Source organism: Macrotis lagotis, chromosome 1, assembly GCF_037893015.1.
Source record: "Macrotis lagotis isolate mMagLag1 chromosome 1, bilby.v1.9.chrom.fasta, whole genome shotgun sequence".
Lineage (NCBI taxonomy): Eukaryota > Metazoa > Chordata > Mammalia > Peramelemorphia > Peramelidae > Macrotis > Macrotis lagotis.
Window position 1 is genome coordinate 97,167,772 of NC_133658.1, and position 22,170 is coordinate 97,189,941.

Below are 22,170 nucleotides of genomic sequence, written 5' to 3' on the forward strand. Positions count from 1 at the left end.
TTAGTGCCTATTTCTGCACATTGTTATGCTGAACTTTGCACAAAATGAAGCACCTACCAGCATCTCTGCCCTCTGGAAGCATAAAAGGTCAAAGTGCGGCCAAAGCACAGAAGATAAACAGATTTATTTCTTGTTCAGTCACTTCTTAGTCATGTCTAACTCTGTGTCTTAGCAAAGACACTTGTCCAGTTTGCCAATTCCTGTTCCAGCTCATTCTGCAGATGAGGAAACTGAAGCAACCTGGGTTAACTAAGGTGCCTCTCCATGAACACACAGCTACCTAAAGTATCTAAAGTCAGATTTAAACTCAGGTCTTCCAGATTTTAAGCCCAACATTATATTCACTGTGTAACCTCAACTATCCCACAATAAATATTAAACAAACGCTTATCTTTCATAAAATCCATTAATCCTCATGCAAGAAAGGGTTAAATGCACTGCTAAAGTAACAGCACAAAGCAGCTAGAACTTCCTGTTTAGTCAATGGGCAAAAATAATACCTTCAAAGATTTTCTAAGGTTTCAAATCTATACCATAATTCTTTATATAAACAAAATGGACTCCTGATGCCTCCTCATTAATACCAGTCCAAAAGTAACCAAGAGGCAATAATTGATCTAATCAGCCCCTAATCTGCACTGGGTTACAACCTGAACCAAATTTATCATTGAACCTAATCAAAACTGGGCAGTACAAAACTGAATGCCAGAAAACAAATTCCAGAGAAACAAATGCCAGAAGAAAAAGAGAAATCAAATACCCCCTACAATCTCTACCACAATTTTCACTTCATTTGATTTTCTAAAGACTCTGGCTACTATTTTCTGTAGGTTAAAAGTTTGTTCTCTAAGTCAGGCAAGATGGGAAGGAAAGAAGATGATATAAGAAACAGTTTGGAAATGATAGGATAATGTAATTGTAAGTAATTCACTTAAATTGTACAAGTATTTTTTTAAGTATTTATTTGTCAGGCACAGGACTGGAAACTTAGGGCACAAAGACAAAAATAACAATAACCTCTGCTCTCAAAAACTATTACCACATTATAGAGGGTTTTATGATTTATCACAATAGTTCATCTGATTCTGACAATTACCCTTTGAGGTAGATAGTATAATTATTACCATTCTAAATTTACAATTAATTGTATTGTGACTATAAAAGGTTAAGAAATTCACTCATGTGACTCAACTAAAAGTGTCAAAGCTGGGACTCTGAACTAAGAGCAAGGGTCTTTTCACTATAGTGGGATTCCAAAGCATATTGGGAAATGCAGGTAGAAATAAAATAAACACCAGAAGCTAAATGGACCCACTGCTGCCTGAAGATTTTAGAGTTGTATATATCACTGACTTGAGGTCCCTCTTTAGGTCAAAATTCAGAGAGAAGTCTCAGATCTTTCTCCATTCAAAAAGTCATTTCTCTTTCAAAACTTCAATCTGAAGATAAAAATACTGTCAGCAATTTCATATACTCTATGGAGAAAAGTATCTGTTTGAAGATATATTGAAGTGGTGTAATAGAAAAAATCTAAGAATAAAAATCAAAAGAATTAGAGTCTACTTAATAACTAGAATTTTATAAATTTAGACTAACAAATACACACATACACACATACAAATAGCTTTTGTTTAAGTATAAAGAAGAAAACAGAATTATCAAAAGTGGCAAAATTTTGGAGACTAGAAATGGTAAACAGAACAAAGGCAACTTATTTGCTGTTTTCTTGTTTCCCAATTCTTTAGATTCTGCCCTGTTAAAGATTACAGAGTTTAGGTAAGATGTCATCTCTCATTTTTTTATGTTTTTGTTCATGGTCATGAAAAAAAAAATACACATACGTACATACATACATAAACATAAACAAACATAAATAAACACACACACACACACACACACACGGCTTGTGCATGCATGTGTGGATGTTTATAAAAAGGATCTGATCCCATTCTCTACACCCAACCCATGAAACTATGGGAAATTTATTTAACCATTCTGAGCTTTAGATTCCTCAACAGTAACATGAACATAATAATACCTGAACCACCTACTTCAGAAAGCTACTGTGAGAAAAGTTCCTCCTGAATTATGAAGCACTCATAAATGAGTTATAATTCTCTATATTTGCCTCCATGTGGCAATATCTTTCTTTACCTGAGCATATTTACAGAATCTTACAAAATGTAGGCAGTGAACAAATGTACTGAATTAGAATTTCAATCTGTAAAATGAGAGGCTAGATTTGATAATCTCTGAGGTCTCTTCTTTCACTAACATGCTATAATTCATGTTTCTTAATAAAAAAAAATTCATAAATAGAAAGATAGCCTAAATTAGAGGAAAGAACAAGTTTATTAATTTCAGGTACAACATTTATATGTTGAGTTTCTTTTAAGTATATTAGCAACAAAAACTGTTATTTTGAAACAAGAAATAGAAACATTACTTCTTACCACATGGTCTAATTCTTCTAAAGTTCTACAATTTAACAAGGCTGTTAACAAGGATTCTGATAGTTTTCCTTCCTTTTTAATCTTCTGGATCATAACATGAGTCTTCTTTGCAACAGTCCTAAAAATGAAAAATATTAATTACCGAATAACCATATATTATAACAGCTTTATTATTTGTATTGTTTTTACTTGTAAATCCCTAAAGTCAGAGTACTTACTTTCTGATGGAATTCATTGCAAAGTTGAGGGATCTAGGTCCCAACTTTCTAAACTGGATGATTTACCTAACTAGACACTATTATAGTATTTCTCCATTCCAAATTGCTTTTTTTATACCTCTTACTTAACACTACCTTAAGATTGGTGCTGCCAGGGTAATGGACAATGTTGTAGACATGGAATTCCTGATCATTAAAAACAACAGAGGGAGTCCAAGTTTATAAAGATTGAAAACAGCACCAAACATCATGCTAGAGAGTTAACAGAATGTATAAATAAAAGACTATGTCAAAGGGCACAGATGGTACTCTTTGCTTCTGGGACAGCTGAAAATCAAATAGATTGGAATGATTCTTTTTGATCAGGCCATCATACAATTATACTGATAAACTCTAAAGTGAATCAAATCAGCAAAGCTCTGAAAAGAAGCTTTTTAAAAAAAATTTTGGTGGCAGAACGAAGATGATGAATTAGGAGAAGTCATCCAGCTAAACTATTCCAACAGCTTTAAAATAACACACCGGAATCAACAAAAGTTTATGTAAGATATTTTTTCAGCCTAAGAAAACTTGTGAAATTGGAAATGGCATTTGATACCAGAGAGGATGACTGTTTAGAGCCGAAATGTGAGATGACAGCAAGAGCAGTTGCTCCAACAGCTTTGGAAGCTCTCAGCCCAAAGACAGTAAGGGAGTTGGACAACTGATCAGAAAGAGCCCACCTGGTCAGAAAGAGCCCACCCTTTACAGGCACTGAGTACAGCTGGCACTGATTAGCAATTGTGTAACCCATACTTAATTCTGGATTTCAGATCCAGGGAGGAGAGGATGTTCTAGGCCCAAGGAAAGAAGGATACGGTCATGATTAAAGTTCCAAGGGGAAAAGAGTACTAGTACTTGTAGAGTGCAAACCAGAGAAGCAGGGACTCTCCCAGAATCACAACAACCTGGAAATACTCAAAACTTACAGTTTCCCAGAACAAGTTCTGAAAACAGTAGCTTGAAAAAAAGTTTGGAACTGTGCTTCTCCAACCACTCTGGAGGGCATAAGTCCATCTTTTAACATAAGGTTCAAAGATTGCAAAAATATGCGAACAAGAAAAAAAATTAACTTGACCACAAAAAACTACTACATTGACAGGAAAGACATAAACTTACAAGAAAAACATGTGAAAACAGCTACAAAGAATAAAAGAAAAATGCCAAATGAACCCAAGCCAAACAAGAATTCCGGGAAGGGGTTAAGAAAAATTAAGAGTAGAAGAGGAAAATTTGGGAAAAGAAAAGAATGATGCAAAAAAATATGAAAAAAGGACAATTTAGTTTGAGAGGTACAGAAAAGCAATGAAGAAAATAACACCTAAAAAAATAAGATTGGTCTAAGGGAAAAGGTAGAAAAATCACATTCAAGGTGGCGAAGTGGAGGCAGTAACTCCCACAAGCTCTCCCCGAAACCACTCCAAATACCTGTACCCTGTAACCTGACTGTAACCAAATTCTAGAGTGGAAGAACCCAGAAAAAGACTGAGTGAAACAATCTTACAGTCCAAGACATCTTGGAAGATCGAAGGGAAGGATCTATTATACCAGGGTTAGAAAGAACTGGCAACACAGCCCAGGCAGAGCCAAGGGAACTGGCTCCAGACATCCAGGAACAGCCCACAGGACACCTGGATCCCTGGAGGTTCCTGTGTCCATGGAAGCAGGACAGTTTCCAGAGCTCTCTGCCTAAGACTTGCCAAGGACAATTGGGAAGCTAAGTAGGAAAACTGCCGCAACAGAGTGAGAGCGGAGCCCACTCCAGCTTAGACCCGGCCCCAGGAACCAGGAGAAGGCCTGGGAGTCACCCAACAGATGCTTCAGGAGCATTCACAGCTCACAAATGGTAAGGAGGTAAGGGGAGATTGCAGAGGTCTCTTTGTTATCAATCCCTGAGGCTGGACCATGTTGCTTTGCCCATATTCAGATCCAGGTTGCAGTCTGAGACCCAGGCTCAGGAAAAAGAGCTCTACTACTATAGCAGAGCAGGGACCCTCCCCCTAGCTTCAGGGCACAGGGGAGTGATTGTGTCATCCACAGACCAGAGCACAGGCCAGGAGAGCCATTTAGAGGTTTCTCATAAGATCTTGGAGAAATTAAAGTCCCTGAAAATAGCTGCAAAAACCCTCAGAGTCCCACATTAACAAAGAATTAAAATCAAGTCATAGGCAGGGGAAATGAGCAAAAAATTGAAGAAAAAAAATCCAAACGCAAAAAATTACTTTGGTCCCACGAAGTATTAAAATATACACTCAGAAGATAATAACAAAGTCAAAGCTCCTATATCCAAAACCTCCAAGAAAAAAATGAATTAGTCCCAAGCTATGGAAGAGATCAAATAAGATTTTGAATATCAAATAAGGAAAGTAAAGGAAAAATTGGGAAGAGAAATGAGTATGGGAAAATCATGAAAACCAAGACAGCAGCTTGATGGAGGAATTACCAAAAAAAAAAAAAATACTGAAGAAAATAACATCTTAGAAACTAGTTTGGATCAACTGGAAAAAGCAATCCAAAAGACCAATGAGAAGAATGCCTTAAAAAACGGAATTGACCAGGTGGAAAAGGAGACACAAAAGTTTTCTGGAGAAAATAATTCCTTCAAATTTAGCTCCCAATTTTTCTTTTTTTTTGGTTTTTGAAAGGCAGTAGGGTTAAGTGACTTGTCTAAGATCACACAGCTAGGTAATTATTAAATGTTTGAGGTCACATTTGAACTCAGATCCTCCTAGCTCCAGGGCCAGTGCACTATGCACATTGGACCACCAAGCTGCGCCAAATATGGAACTAAGAGAAGCTGATGATTTTTTTTTTTGCTTGCTTTTCTCATTTATAATTTCTCATCAAATATGTAATGTGATATTTTGGAAAGGGTGCGGACTTGGAATCAGGACACTTAGGTTTTTCTGCCTCCTGCTTGTAACTTACTATGTACAAATAATGGGTTTTTTTAATACATTAATAAAATATTCTTGTTTAAGAGTAAACAAAATACCCCCTCCCCCCATAAATATAGACTCACTTCAGTGATAAAGTAAAGGGGAGAGGGGGCAGCTATGTGGCGTAGTGGATAAAGCACCAGCCCTGGAGTCAGGAGTACCTGGGTTCAAATGTGGTCTTAGACACTTAATAATTACCTAGCTGTGTGGCCTTGGGCAAGCAACTTAACCCCGTTTGCCTTACAAAAAAATAAAAGTAAATGGGAGAGAAAAAAAAGTTAAAATTAAAAAAAATAATAGTAATAATTGCAGGTATGGCCAGGTGCTGCCATGGATGGAGCACCAGCTCTGGAGCCATGAGCACACAAGCCCACATCCGGCCCCGTACACCCAACAATCACCCAGCCGTGTGACATGCAAGCCACCCCAACCCCACTGCCCTGCAAAAACCAAAAAAAGGAAAAAAAACTCAAAATAAAATAAAATAGTAATAATAGTAGGGGCGGCTGGATGGCAGACAGAGCATTGGCCCTTGAGCCAGGAGAACCCGGGTACAAATCTGGCCTCAGACACCCAACAATCCCCTTGCTATGTGGCCCCAGGCAGGCAACCCAGCCCCATTTGCACAGTTGGTGAAGGAAAGAATTAGTTTAGCTATTCAGGAAAGCATTTTGTAGCAATTCACAAAAAGGCATTGCTATTGACTAGCAATAACATATTAGTCCTCTACCCCTAAAGGGATCCAAGAAAGAAGAAAATGATCTAACTATACAAACATTTATAATAGTTAAAATTTGTAGTTGCAAAGAATTAGAAACTAAGGAAGTATCTATCAATTATGTGATCACTGAATACAAAAATACAATACAATACTATGATCTGCTAAAAGGGACATTTTCACAGAAATTTCAGAAATCTTGAACAAACTGATGAATACTGGGGTGAGCAGAACCAAACAACAATTTATACAAAAACATTTTAAAGACAATTTACTTTCCAAGCTTAAGAACTAAGATCAATATTGTGACAAAACAATTTTCTAGAGAATAAATGATTAAGCAGGCTACCTACCTATCAGAGATAATGGACCAAGAGTATAAAATGAAACACAATTTTCTTAACATAGCCAATGCAAGAATTTGTTTTAGTTAACTATGAATACTTCATAATGAGACTTTTTTTCAGCAGGAAAAAAGGGAAATGGAGAAAAAATAAATTGTTAATTGAAAGAAGCAGAAAATTAATTTTAAAACTATATTTCATTTAATATCTCTATAAATAGCACCCAAAATACCCTGAACTTATCAGATGCTTAATAAAAATATATTATAACCAAATTAACAGTATTCTAAGATAAAGAACAAATTATCTCCAGTCATTTGAATGTGGTGAATAAGAGGATACAATAAAAATTTTGATCAAGAAAAAGATCATGATCTCTCAGATACCTTCCATAAAATGCAATTATATCCTATATTATGCACGTAAAGTATTTGTGATAAAAAAAAATCATAACATGAACACCATATCTAATGAATCGTAAGAATATTTATCACTGCCCTTAATATTCAAAAACAACCATTTCTGATAACAAATGGATAAGTAAGACTAAAAAATATAAGAACAAAATAGCCATTTCCATAATACTAGGTACTAGAAAATTTAGAATATACTAATCACAAATTTATATTTTGCTAAAATCTTCAGACAAAAGGAAAAGGAAAGAAGAATAATTCTTTCCCACTTCATTTTCAAGTGCTTTCCATTAAGCATTTTATATTAACAAAGATGATTATTTAGTGTAAACCAAAAGTTTGTATATAAAATAGTTTTGATCAAAATAGATATTTCCAGGGGCGGCTAGGTGGCATTAGTGGGGGGCAGCTAGGTGGCGTAGTGGATAAAAGACCGGCCTTGGAGTCAGGAATACCTGGGTTCAAATCCAGTCTCAGACACTTAATAATTACCTAGCTGTGTGGCCTTGGGCAAGCCACTTAACCCCATTTGCCTTGCAAAACAAAACCTAAAAATATAGATATTTCTGAATCTCCTGCTAGCGGTCCCACTTCTTTCTCTATAAAAAAACCATGTCAGAAAGAAACAGCTATAAGTTATCAAGACTTCAAAATCTCCTCCTTCCTATATACTGGTTATGTAAAAAAGGTACAGAAGAGTATGGGAGGAGTTTGTGCAGTCAAGTATAAACCAAAACAGAATGAACCTGGACTTCTTTACACTAATGCTAAAGTCATTCAAGAAACAAGACCTAAAATTTCAAAAACATTGTCGTTTATTTCTGTGTTCCTTACTCTCATTTACCCATTAACCCAACTCTCTCTATAGGCTCCTTACCTCAACTCCTCTAGAGTCTGTTGTATTTCTCGCAAGGCATCAGCATCAAGATTGTTAATGAGCTCTTTTCGATAACGGGCAATGAAAGGAATTGTATTATCATCATTAAAAAGGCAGATGATATTGGCACATACCCAAGATTCAACATTAGTCCTTTCTGATAAAACCTAAAAAAGGACATAAGGAGAGAGATTAAAGAGTTCAAAAACTCGAAACGTAATAATTTCACATGAAATTTAAAATAATTTGTTAATTATTTTTTGTCAAATATGTAATTAATTAGAAATTTCTTGTTTTTTTAAATAGAAACAATACCTATACTCTACAATAAATATGCAGCATTGCTAGCAAAATCACAATGTTCTTTGATATTAATCTCCAAACTGTCTTACTTATTTTTTTTAAAATCAAATCTACATTAATTTGAATATTTTTAAGGTTATGGAGAGCTGTAAAAATACCACATTAGGACAAATGATGTTTGGAGAGCAGTGTAAGAGGGAGAAAGGGATAAATAATTAAGAAAGCATCTTTCTACCACTGTTGTTGGTGTTGCGTCAATCAGTCATGTCCAAGTCTTCATGACCCTGTGGGACCATACTGTCCATGGAGGATATGCCATTTCCTTCTCCAGTGGATTAGGGCAAAAAGAGATTAAGAGAATTGCTCAAGGTTACATGGTTAATAATCATCTAAGAACAAGATCTGAACTCAGGTCATCCTGATCCCAGGCACAGAGTCCTATCTATTGCATCAAGTATTTATCCTGTGTCAGGCATTGTGGGTAACAAGAAAGGTCAAAGTACAAAGAAAGAAAAAAAAAGAAAGCTCCTGTTCTCAAAGAACACAATCTATAGGCTTTTTCCCCTTGGTCTGGCAGACCTGGTCATGGTGGGTGTGTCTTGGGCCAGGTTTCATGGCACAACAAAGAGGACCTTTAGGAAAGACACTTCATCAAAGTAATGCTCAGATAAAGAGTTTGAAGTGAGGATATATTCAGTACAAGGTAAAGATTATAACTATTCAAAGAAGATATTTTCTAAGGTGAAAGAGGTGAGAAATCTATACAATAAAATTCAGGTATTATTAAAACTCAAACTACAAAAATACAACACATCTTGATCAACAGAAAAATCATAATATGAATTTTCATGAGTGTCATGAATGTTGGAAGTCCAACTGCAGTGGATCTCTTAATTCCCAGGGGAGAATTCATACTGAAGACAAATTTAATAAAGGCAATGACTTGAAGAGCACCTTGAATCAGAGGGCACAGGTTCCTAAACAACATATTGGAAAGAAATCCTCTGAACGCAATGGAGATGGGAATGTCTTACACTAGAGTTCATATCTTTAACCATCAAATGATACACACTGAAAAGAAATCTTATAAATACAACATATGCAGAAAAAGTTTTGTGCCAGAGGACAAAACAGTGAACATCAGAAAGCTCATACTGGAGAGAATTGTAAAAGTAATGACTGTGGGAAAGCCTTTCACTGAAATGCATCCCTTAGTTCTGATAATAAAATTTGTAAGAGAAAAAACCTAAAGATGCAATGAAGGTGCAAAGGCAAAAGTCACAGCTTCCTGAACATTCAAAAATTCACACTGGAACAAAAACAATAAGAATATAATCAACGTAGAAAGTCCTATTTGAACTACAGGTCTCAATGAATATTAGAAAATTCATACCAGAGAGAAATCTTTTGAATGTAACAAATGGGGAAACGCTTTCTATCATAAAGCATACTTCCCTTAACCATCAAAAAATTCATAGTGAACAAAAAACTTATGAATACCATGAATGTGAGAGAATTGCTTATTCAACTCCAGAGATTTTTATATTACAAAAAACTTGTATCAGCATTTATACTTCACTGACCATCAGAAAATTCATGCTGGGGAAAAGCCTTATGAATGCAATTTATCTGAGAAGACTTTCTGCTAAAGAGGAAGTTTTACTTACCATCATAGAAGTCACACTGGGGGGAAAAAAATAAAACATATATATGGAGTGTATGTAAGAAGTCTTTCCAAAAGAAAAGACATCTTTCTTAGCATCAGAAAATTCATACTGTTGAGAAAAATTTTATGAACGCAATTTATACAAGAAGGCTTTCTGCTGGAAAGGAAGCCTCATCACAGAATTTACAATTTACAGAGAATAAATTTATGATTTCAAAGTGATGTCCCAAATGAGAGAAGGCCTTTAGCAAAATCAGAGCCTTACTCAACATCAGAGCCTTCATGTTCAAGAAAGACCTTGTGAAGGTACTCAAAGATGATAGATTATTACTGATTTTCAACTTCAAGGAATTTATATTATTCCCAGGTATCTGACATTAGGTGAAAAAAATGATGCTGGGAACCAGATGGGAGTCTTGAAAGAAAATAAGAGATTGATTCTAAGAGTTGAAGAAGAGGATAAGGTAGATGCCAAGAATGAGACAGAGCTAGTGAAAAGTAAAAGGCATGGAAGAGGGAATGACAAGTATGGCAAGCAGCACATAAGCCAGTTTGGCTGTAAAGGAGAGGTGATGAAGGGAAAAATTAGGGAAAAAGTCTGTTGCAAAGGGATGAAGGCAGATTGGGAGGGGTTTCTGATGCCAGAATAAGAATTGTGCATTTTATCCTAAAGAAAATCATGAGTTAATAAACCTCTAAGAGCAGTTCTCTACCAAGATTACTGGTATCTGCCACTGGGTAGCAGAGGATCAGACTGCAAATGATGAAAGGGCAATTCTAAGAGAGAAGAAAATCCATCACACACCTTTGCAAAGTTATGAGACTATGATAAGGGAACATTAATGAGTGCTTTTATTTGTCATAAGGCATGGCTCTCTGGGAAGGGAGCAGAGGGATATTCTGGAAAACACAAGTTATCTAATAAATAAAATTTGTGAGTTCTGTACTTTAAAAAAATACAATGCATAGTCTAATGATTACAAACAAGATATAAATTGGAGATAGTCACAGATAAAAGACATGTATAAAAAAGGTTTCTTTTGGAAGAGTGTACCTTAGCTGAGATTTCAAGGAAATCAAGGAAGCCAGGGAGAATGGAGAAAATTACAGAAAACACCATGAGGAGTTAGACAAGGAAAATGTTAAATCAGAATAGGAATTATCTTGGGAAAGGAACAGCAAAAAGATCAGTGTCTCCAGATCACAGAATATGTGGATGGGAGCAAAATGTAAAATGACTGGAAAGAAGGGAAAGGGTCAGGTTATGATGGGCTTTAAAGCCAAATAGAGAATTTTTTATTTAAACTTGGAGATGACAGAATCACTGGTGTTCATGGAATTAAAAGACAGAGGAGGGTTGCCATGGTCAGACCTGCACATATTAAGATCATCTTGACAGCTAAATAAAAGAGAGAGAGACTAAAGAGATTTAAGGCAAGGAGATCCAGCACACTTTTGCAGTAGTTTTAGTATGAGGACACTACCAAGGTGGTAGCCTTGTTAGGGGAAAGAGAAATTCTGGGGGGTAAGATAGACCTTGGCAACAGTTAAGTAGATTTGAGAATTATTAGTAGAGCGATGATAACTGAATCTATGGTTGCTAGCCCTGGAGTCAGGAGTACCTGGGTTCAAATCCGGTCTCAGACATTTAATAATTACCTAGCTGTGTGGCCTTGGGCAAGCCACTTAAACCCAATTTGCCTTGCAAAAAAACCTAAAAAAAAAATTTAAAAAAAAAGAATGATACAATCAGAAGACAAATTGCATAAGTTAAAACAGTGTACAAAGAGGAATAGCTAGGTGGTGCAGTGGATAGAGCACCTGGAGTCAGGAAGACTTCAGACACTTAATACAGATTTAGTTGTGTGACCCTGGCCAAGTCACTTAAACAAACAAAAAAAGGAATTGGAGGCAATGATTACAGATAAGGATTTTAGATAAATATGGGAGGATACAGAACAATAAATAATGAAGACACAGATAAAAGAGGGTTTTTTGCATCTGGTGAAATTTCTGCATTCTGAAGAATGTCTTTAATATGATAATAAAATACATAAGATCACAAAATAAACCAATTACATTGAAATATATAGTTAACCAAAAAACTGTTTTTTAACAAGTTGCTAGAACCCACATTAAGAGTCTCTGAATTCGGGGTGGCTAGATGGTGCAATGGATAGAGCACTGGCCCTGGAGTCAGAAGTACCTGAGTTCAAATCAGGCCTGAGACATTTAATAATTACCTAGCTGTGTGGCCTTGCGCAAGTCACTTAACCCCACTGCCTTGCAAAAAAAACCTAAAAAAAAGTCTCTGAATTCTATCTATATTTTCTTAATTGAAACAATTACTCAAAATGGTACAATTTCTGTTAATGTGTTGTTTTTTCATTCTTTCTGCCAAGAAGTCAAATCAATTAATTAATAAATATTTACTGTGTTACTGGAAACATGCAAACAATATGCTAGGCTTCATTTCACATCACTAATAAATTTATCAAGTAGGTAAATAATGTAAAGGTAAGAGGAATATGAAGAATAATGTCCTCATTGTCTATGCCAATTTTACTCCAAGCTACATTTTTTTTTTAGTTTTTTTTGCAAGGCAGTGGAGTTAAGACACTTGCCCCAAGTTACACAGCTAGGTAATTATTATATGTCTGAGACAGGATTTAAACTCAAGTCCTCCGGATTCCAGAACTAGTGCTCTATGCACTGCACCACCTAGCTGCCCCTGATAACCTACATTTTTCAAGTTGCACTTCATTAAGTTTTCTTGGCACAATTCCCAGCAGGTAAGATGAGAAATGAGGAAAGGGGGGGTCCTATTTTGAGAGAGAACAAGCTCAATTATCCAGGCATACTCTCTGAAGATCTTTGAAGATCCAAATCATCTGCTAAGTGAACTAGCTTGCACAAAGTTTTCTCTTTGATTCATTCCTTCATTGAACTGACAATTCTCAAGGATCTATATTACACATAAGACACTATACAAAATTTTTAAAAAAAGAAGTAACTAAAAGTTGATAAAAGTTAATAAAAATCTTTTTCAGCTTTCCTAAGTTCCTTATCAACTTTCTCTTTGGCACAGTGAATAGGACACTGAGCCTGAAGTCAGTAAGATTAAGATTCACAATTCATATTTCTACAAAACTCTCACTCTTTGCAGATGACATGATTGTATACCTAGAAAATCCAAGAAATCATCCAAAAAAACTACTGGAAACAATTAGCAACTTAAGCAAAGTTGAAGGATATAAAATTAAACCCTCATAAATCCTTAACTTTTCTATATATGACTAGCAAGATAACAGCAGGAAGAGCTAGAAAGAGATGTGAGATAAAGATGGAAAGCAATATATGCCATTTTGAGGGTAAAGTCATTATTCTTTAATGATTCAAATGGATGTAATTCCCAAATGATACTAATTCTTTTAAAAATGATCAAGATGATGCATGTACCTATGTCTTAGGGGAGTGAATATTCCTGTGGGTGTCACTTTCATTCAGAATGGGCAGCCCCCATTTTGTAGGCTCATACCACACCAATCTGATCCAAAAATAGAGCACACATACATTTCTCTTTCAAAGGCATTTAACTTCAATTTGCAGGTTTCAGTTGCTGAGATCTAAATTTGGTACCAAAAACCATTTACTGATGTAACATAGTAACTACAGGTTACATAGAGAGTAATCATTTTTTGCAATTTTGTTTTCTAAGAAAATTTCTACAAATATATAACTTCCAAAATTTTTTTTCACTCCTAAAGCCCTTTTCAACAGATGAATCATGTTATATGCTATCTAATTTTTGTTTTTTACCAAGTACTCAATATATGGTCTTTCCTTGGCCATAACGGACTGCTTCTTATTTTCCTTATGAAGAATATTCTACATATGCAAAGGCAATTTACAGATGAGGAGATCAAAGCAATCCATAGTCATATGAAAAACTGCTCTAAATCATTACTTATTAGAGAAATGCAAATTAAAGCTTCTCTGAGGTACCACCTCACACCTCTCAGACTGGCCAATATGACCAGAAAGGATAATGATCATTACTGGAAGGGTTGTGGGAAATCTGGGACACTATTACATTGTTGGTGGAGCTACGAACTCATTCAACCTTTCTGGAGAGAAATTTGGAACTATGTCCAATCTGCAACAAAAACGTGCATACCTTTTGATCCAACAATACCACTACTGGGTCTATACCCTGAAGAGATGATGAAGATGGGTAAAAACATCATTTGTATAAAATATTCATAGCAGCCCTGTTTGTGGTGGCAAAGAATTAGAAATCAAGTTAATGTCCTTCAATTTGGGAATGGCTTAGCAAACTGGTATAATGTATGTCATGGAACACTACTGTTCTATTAGAAACCAGGAGGGATGGGAATTCAGGGAAACCTGGAGGGATTTGCATGAACTGATGTTGAATGAGATGAGCAGAACCAGAAAAACACTGTACACCCTAACAGCAACATGGGGGTGATGATCAATCTTGATGGATTCACTCATTTCATCAGTGCAACAATCAGGGACAATTTTGGGCTGTCTGCAATGGAGAATACCATCCGTATCCAGATAAAGAATCATGGAGTTGGAACAAAGTCCAAGGACTATTTCCTTTAATTTAGAAAAAAAAACTGATCTATTATTGTCTGATTGTTATCTCTTATACTTTATGTTTCTTCCTTAAGGATATGATTTCTCTCTCATCACACTCAATTTGGATCAATGTATAGCATGGAAACAATGTAAAGACTGACAAATTGCCTTCCGTGGGGAGGTGGGGGGGAAGCAAGATTAGGGGGAAAATTGTAAAACTAAAAATAAATAAAATTTTTAATGGGAAAAAAAGGATTGTGGTAATGCTCAAATGAAAAAATATATGTAACATATTGCAAACTTTAAAATGCTGTATGTTTCAACGTTATAAGGAAATGGTATATCTTTTAGCAACTTACATTAATACTTATGAAAGACAATTGTATAGTAAGGATGCTGATTTTCCTGTATTGTTCATACTCTCATTCTTGAAGGTGAATCCTGAGAATTTCCAAAAATATTTAGAGAGATAAAGCACTATTAAAATAAGTATATGTAGTCCTAATAAGACTACTTTGAAAAAGGAGATTAGTCTATGTCTGAAATTTGGTTCACTCTAGTAAATTTGCATGTATATTTATATGTGGTATAATGAAAAGGGAATAAACTTGGCATCAGAAAAAAAAGAATATCCTACATAAAAACATTTCAGAAGAAAAAACTCTCTAGATGTTGCTGGAAAATATTACATTTTATTTCTATACCAGTACAAATTCGTGCTTCTCAACCTTGACAGCTTTCCTTTTAAAAAGTTATAAACTTAAGAGGGAAAAAAATCTGGATGGTTGTAATTTTAATGGTTCTTTGATTCCTTTATTATTTCTAACATTTGAAATTGAAAACAACTTCTTGAATTAAGAGCTTCTACGTTCTATTTGCAACGATTTATCTAAACCTATAATTTTCTGTTGGTCACATTATATCTTTGTCAGAAATCAATTTCAGAGAATAAAAAATATGAAGAGTTCTGATTTCATATGATAAGAATATGTGTACCTGCCAGAATTTTAAATATTAAACAAAGAACTTTTGAAAAGCTATAAAAGGAACTTTTAAGTATGTTGCCTTAAATTAGAATAAACTTCTATTTGTTCTTTCACAAGTTTGCTCATAAGTTATATAAAAATCACATTTCATCCACAAATGCAATTCTAGCACCCAAAAACTTTACCTGAAACAGCAAAATTAGCTATGACATTTAAAAAAACAGTTAGCCAAACAGGAATGTATTGCATTTAACATCCCTTAAATACTATAAAACTTACTAAATCTACCAAATATTCCTAGCAGAGGTAATTATCACTTTTATATACTCAGGTTTCCACAATGAATGATTATGCAAATTTAGTAGGCTCAACAAAGCTTCAAATAAACTGTCAAAGGCAGGTGGATTCAAAATAAAAAACAGCATGAGAGTATTACAACTGGCAATTTTTCTTGGTATGCCAACTTTCCAGAATAACAAAACAACAGAACAACTCTCCTATCCAAAGTCACAAAATTATAGATGATGTGAAAATTCAAATTCATCCCTATATTATTGCTCAAACAACATAAAAAGCATCCTTTTTAAAGCCATAAAAACTGAAGAGAGGAGAGAGGGCTGTCCAGGGGAATAGCTTACCAAATTTCTTTACTTCTAGAATTTACACAAGTAGACAATCTAATAAAATTCTCATCTGCAAAAAAATCAAGATGATTTTTAGGCAAAATTGCAAACAGGTGAAGTCTTGGCATCCTCTCACTCTCCTTTCAAAGCTTCTCTTAAAATTTGTGTCAGCTTCTCTCTGCTATTCTTTAGATATCCAGTACTATAATACTGCAGGTTCACAGTGTATAGAGTGTTCAGGGAGGATTAGCACCTCTGGGTAAGGACTTGCCAAATCCTTTTTAGAACTGCTCATCCAGTTTTGATATCCACAGTTCACCCAACTCTTACCTGCAGCTCCCAAGAAACTATAGCATGCTCAACAGCCACATCCCAGAAGAACTGTTCTTGCAGATGAACTAAACCAAGATGAAGGTGACCAGAAGATCTCAAAAATGTCAGTGAGTTAGGAAGATGTCTTCCTCAAGCATGTGAAGACTTCCCTCGTAGAATGGACAAATCAAAACAATTTGTTCCAGTGCTCATGGAGAGCCTGGTCTGGCATTGAAAATGCTGAGGTCCTCATCACATTCGACTTAGATCAATGCATACTATGGGAATGATGTAAAGACTAGCAAAGGGTCTTCTTGTGGGGGGTGGGGGAGGGAAGCAAGACTGGGGGGAAAATTGTAACTCAAAAATAAATAAAACCTTTCTAAAGCAAAAAAAAAAAGAAAGAAAAGAAAATCCTGAGGTTATCCACTGAACTGCCAGTAGTTCTGACTTTTGTCTAATGACTAGACTTTGATGACTCAGAAAAGTGAAGCTAACTACTTCCCTCACAAATCCAATTCACACCAAAGTCAAGAAGTTGGCTTCTTCAAAACAAAGAACAAGTAACCACTGCAATCTGGATATACAAAAGTCCATCACTATCAGAACTCTCTCTCCTACAGCAATGTCCCCAAGGGCTTCTACTCTAGGAAAGCCTTTGGCAAATTTCCTTATTTCCTCTGAAAGGGAAAGCAGAGACTAGAGGCTAGACTGAAACAAAGAACACTTACTCCTCGAGTCAATGTGACCTCACCATAGTTACCTTATGATTAACAGTTCTGCAACCTAGAAACTCATAGATTGCAAGTTTTTATATTATGATTTTACTTTTTCTTTGTAATGCCTTTTGAAAAATCCCAACCAAATCTTAGCTTAATTGAGAAAAAAGGAGTTTTTTTTGTGTCATGGATCCCTTTCAGAATGTTTTTAAATGTACAAAATAAATTATATAGAATTAAGAAGGAAGCCAATTAAATTAAAATGCTGTTATAAAAATATTTTTAAAACAAATTAATCAGGGGTGGCTAGGTGGCACAGTGGATAAAGCACCAGCCCTGCAGTCAGGAGTACCTGGGTTCAAATCCGATCTCAGACACTTAGTAATTGCCTAGCTGTGTGGCCTTGGGCAAGCCACTTAACCCCATTTGCCTTGCAAAAAAAAAAAAAGCCTTAAAAAAAATTAGTCTAGCCCAAGAAAATAAGACCAAATATAGCAAAACAGTAGTAAAAGCAATCTTTTGAAGAGATATTAGTTGCTTGGATTATCACTAAAATGAAAATTAAGGTTAGATTAAGCAGAGATTTGGATGAATGCCAAGGTTTTCCTGTTTTTAGTATTATACATTATATTTATCCTTCTAACTCTATCTCTGGAAAATTATCTCTCCCCCCAAAAAATCTTAAAAACTCCCTCAGAAATATATACTTATACAAAGAAAATAACAATCTAGTTCACGTTTCTTAAAAAAGTACCAGTTTCACTTACTTCAATCATGTCTCTCCTTGAAGAATTCAGCTAACACAAAACACAACAGGCAAATGTGTGGTATCTATTTGCAATACTGAAGTAACCTCAGAAGAGACAAAACAAACAAAAACCTCTATCCAAATATTGTATGGCTCTGGTTCCCCTCATTATATAACTCCCTGCTTCTAAATTTCACTCATTTTAACTACTTTGTGTGTGTATAAATTTATTAGCTATCTATAATATTCTGTTTATGTTTTTACATATTTGTCTCACCAATTAGAATGTAAGTTCATTGCCCTACATAACTTTATATGTATTAAAAACACTATAAGGGTTGTATCTTTAACCCAGCACAATGCCTGGAACATAGGAAATGCTTAATATTTGTCCAAAATGTAACTTACTTTTCCTCCCAAATTCTTCCCTTCTTCCTATCTTTTCTATTACTGCTTAGGATATCACCATCCTTCCAGTCACCTGAGTTCACAGCCTAGGTTGTCATCCTCACCTCCTCTCTCCCTCTCATCCCCCATCCTCTATAAAATATGTTGTCAAGGCCCTTCTGTTCTATTCCTAAAGCTTGTCTTGTGTATGTCTCTTTTTCTTCCAACAATGCTATCACCCTGGTGGTGGGGGTCTTCAAATCCTCACACCTGAATTACTGCAAAATCCAATTCCCTACCTTAAATCTCTCCTCACTCCAGTCTAACTTCCATTCAGCTGTCAAACTGATCTTACAATGTTCAGATCTGACCATGACACTCCTATTCAATAAATTATCTGGCAGGATTAAATATAGCACTCCTATTCAATATACCTGCAGGATCAAGTATAACCCCATTTAGGGTTTTGTGGGCAAAAGTTACTGGAGTGATATGCCTTTTCCTTCTCCAGTTCATTTTATAGAGTCATTCGGGAGTAAGTCACTTACACTAGTAAGTTTGAGGCCAAAATTGAACTTGGGAAGGTGAACCTTTCTGGCTCTAGAGTCAGCAGTACTATCTAGCTGCCTATCATAACCCAGCCCTTTCCCTCCTTTCCATTTTTCTTACACCTTGCTCCCATTCACATATTCTGTCACCCAGTGACACTGGTCTACATGCTGCTCCTCACACCTGACCCTCCATCTTTTAATCAAACATTTTCATTAACTCCTCATGTCAGAATTTTCTCCATTCTCTCTGCTTCCCTGGTTCCCTTCCAGTCCCAGCTAAAATATAGTCTTCTACAATAAGCCTTTTTTTGACATTCCCTTAATGTTAAGTGCCTCACCAATTGATTGTTTATACATAGCTGTTTTCATTTGTATCCCCCATTAGATAACTTATTCCTTGAAAGCAAGGACTGTGTTTTGCATTTCTGAACAATGTTTCTTGACTGATTGAATGACTTGCTTATACTACAGTAAAATAATAGCTAAGAACAACAGGCAAATAAGTGTTTCCCAAATCTCAAAAGAAGAAATGATCCAAGATATTACACAGAGAAATTCTGAAATATGGTACTTTTACTTTTCTTTTTTTGTAATATAAATTTATTTATTTTTCTGGCCAATTTCTTTTCCATGAGAAACTAAAAACATACCAAAAGAGAATTTTGTACTTTTACTAACAGAAATGCTTGCAGCTAATAACTAATCAATCAACTAATCAATAACTAATCAACTCAACTAATCAACTAATCAATTTCTGATCATTTGTCTCAGCTATATCTAACTTCAAGTCATAGAATTCCCTATGACAAGGTCTTTAAAATTACTTGCAGTAAGAAACAATAGTGAATTGTTTGTTCCTAGTCATTTATAATAGATTTACAGAATTTTTCTGTTTAGAAACAGACACCAAATAATTACTCCATGTTTTCTCTGAGTCCTTAAGATATAAGGGAACTAAGTGTTTGTAATTAACTAGATGGTTACATGTCAATAGTCAACTCCCAAATACCTATAAAAATGTAAGGGAGTAGAGGTGTGAATTAACACTGGAAAATCCAAAGTTACCTTATCACCTCAAAAAAAGATTTGGAGAATAATCAAATATACATTATCAGATGTATAGCTGCACTTTTATTCCTTCTGTGGCTATACTAAAGTCTACTGTTAGGGAGGAAAAGGGGCAGCTAGGTGGCACAGTGAATAGAGCACCAGCCTTGGAGTCAGGAGTACCTGGGTTCAAATCCAACCTCAGACACTTAATAATTACCTAGCCATGAGGCCTTGGGCAAGCCACTTAACCCCATTGCCTTGAAAAAACAAAATCTAAAAAAAAGAAAGTGAGGAAAAGATTTTTTACTAGTCCAACAGGAAAAGGAAAAACCAAACAAGTCCTTCCTTAAAAACTTACTCAAACAATTTTCCTAAGTCTATTTGAAAAGAGAGTATGAACTAACTAGCAACTTAAAAGAAACAACTAGGATACTCAGATCAAATGACAACTGTAGAAACCACCACTTTAAACTCAAAAGCAAAGAATGACCAGATTCACTCTGAGTGAGATTGTTGCAGCAGCCAGAAACCATTTAAGAACAATTTGAAGATTCCGTAGGAGGCAAGAAAATGTGCTCAAATATGACAGGAACTAAAATTCTCAAATATTCCAAAAATTCAGAAAATAGCCTTTGGAAGGGACTGAGAAAAATCAGTTTTTGTTCCAGTCTTAACATGGCATCATAATTTACTTTTACTAAATACTTCTAAAATAACAACAAAGAATTTTTTTATTTTTTTGTCCCAGTTAATCAAGTTTTGACCTCTTTATTTAGTCCCTCTGCTTCTCCTTCTATCACATTCCCTTAGCCCAGTGCAGCACTTCTCTCTCAAAAAATCCTTGTCCTTTTGTTGTTATCCCTCTCCTTCCCTCTTTCACTATGGGACAAGTTTCAAAATTTGTTTACATGAATGACAACAGCAAAGAAATCTTTGGGGCAGAGGGTGTAGAGAAGAGACCAAGAAAGATCAAGAAAGAAGGTTTCAGCTTGCTAATATCTACCCACACTCCTCAAAGTCATCTTCCTAAAATGATAAAGTACTGAGACAATAAACCTAGCTAGCAGATAAGAATACCTAAGATGTGCCAAGTCCTGTGATAAATGCTTTACAATTATTAGATCACTGGATGCCATCAACAACCCTATAAGTAAATGCTATTATTACTCCCATTTTCCTGGGATTAAAAAAAAAGAGGTAAATGGAGATGATATGACTTGCCCAAAGTCCCACAACTAGGAGTCTGAAGCCACATTTGAACTCAGGCTTCCTGACTCCAGATCCAGTCCTCTATACATTTAAGGAGCAGGTCACCCAGCTTCCCCTTGAAGAATGGACAGGGATAGACACAGAGATTCATTCTCTCTCTCTCTCTCTCTCTCTCTCTCTCTCTCTCTCTCTCACACACACACACACACACACACACACACACACACACACACACACAGTGAATACAGATCTAAATAGTTAAAGGCAACCTGGACTATCCCACTTCAACCTTTTTTTTATACTGATTTATTTCCAGAGTTTTCCTCTTGTGTTCAGAAAATACCAATTAATTTAAAGATTATTTGAATACTTCAAAAGACCTACAGTTTTATTAAGACAGGCATTCCCTTCAACAATTAAAACTGAAACCTTTCCAAGTTTTAGCACATTGTTAATATGGTCAAGAAAAAAATCACTGCCTGATGTTCAACCTATGGTCAGCCTTTCTTGTCTTAGCTAAAATGGTCCGTAGATGTCAGAAGCACATTTCACTACAGACCCACAACTTAGATGGATAGACCTGTTTTCAAATGGAATAATCTTTGGAAACCCAAAGTCACCTACAAACTACCATTAGGTTTTGAATTGAGATTTTAATAGTGGAACCTGAGTATTAGTCTAGTTAAGCCATCAATCAAAAAAATTTTTGATAGTCACTTATTTATAGTTATGTATCTCCAGTCTGCTCTGATGGTACATATAACCAAGAATTGATTATATTTCTAATATCAAAATGTTATCATACCCCTAAAAAATGTTATCATAGAATACAAAATATTATAGCTATGTCACTCAGCTGTTACAAACAGAGAACTATAGAATACTAGTAAATTTGTTTATTTCTCTCCGGCTGATCTGTAACTAAAAAATAAGAAGAAGTTCCAAGACCATGGGATTCTCCATGGGCCAAGTGATAGATAGATAAGTAAAGCACTGACCTCACAATG

The 22,170-nt window shown here is 35.4% G+C and overlaps 1 protein-coding gene across 5 annotated transcripts in view; it reads right to left on the minus strand.

The window, feature by feature from the left end:
• SRBD1 (S1 RNA binding domain 1) overlaps positions 1-22,170 on the minus strand; it is a 312,756-nt gene that overhangs the window by 277,415 nt on the left and 13,171 nt on the right. For all 5 annotated transcript variants that reach the window (XM_074205166.1, XM_074205151.1, XM_074205132.1 and 2 more), the window contains 2 exons: positions 8,002-8,168; positions 2,454-2,571 (listed from right to left, as the gene is read on the minus strand). In XM_074205166.1, coding sequence (XP_074061267.1) covers positions 2,454-2,571; positions 8,002-8,168 — 285 coding nt within the window. The remainder of the gene's footprint in view (positions 1-2,453; positions 2,572-8,001; positions 8,169-22,170) is intronic.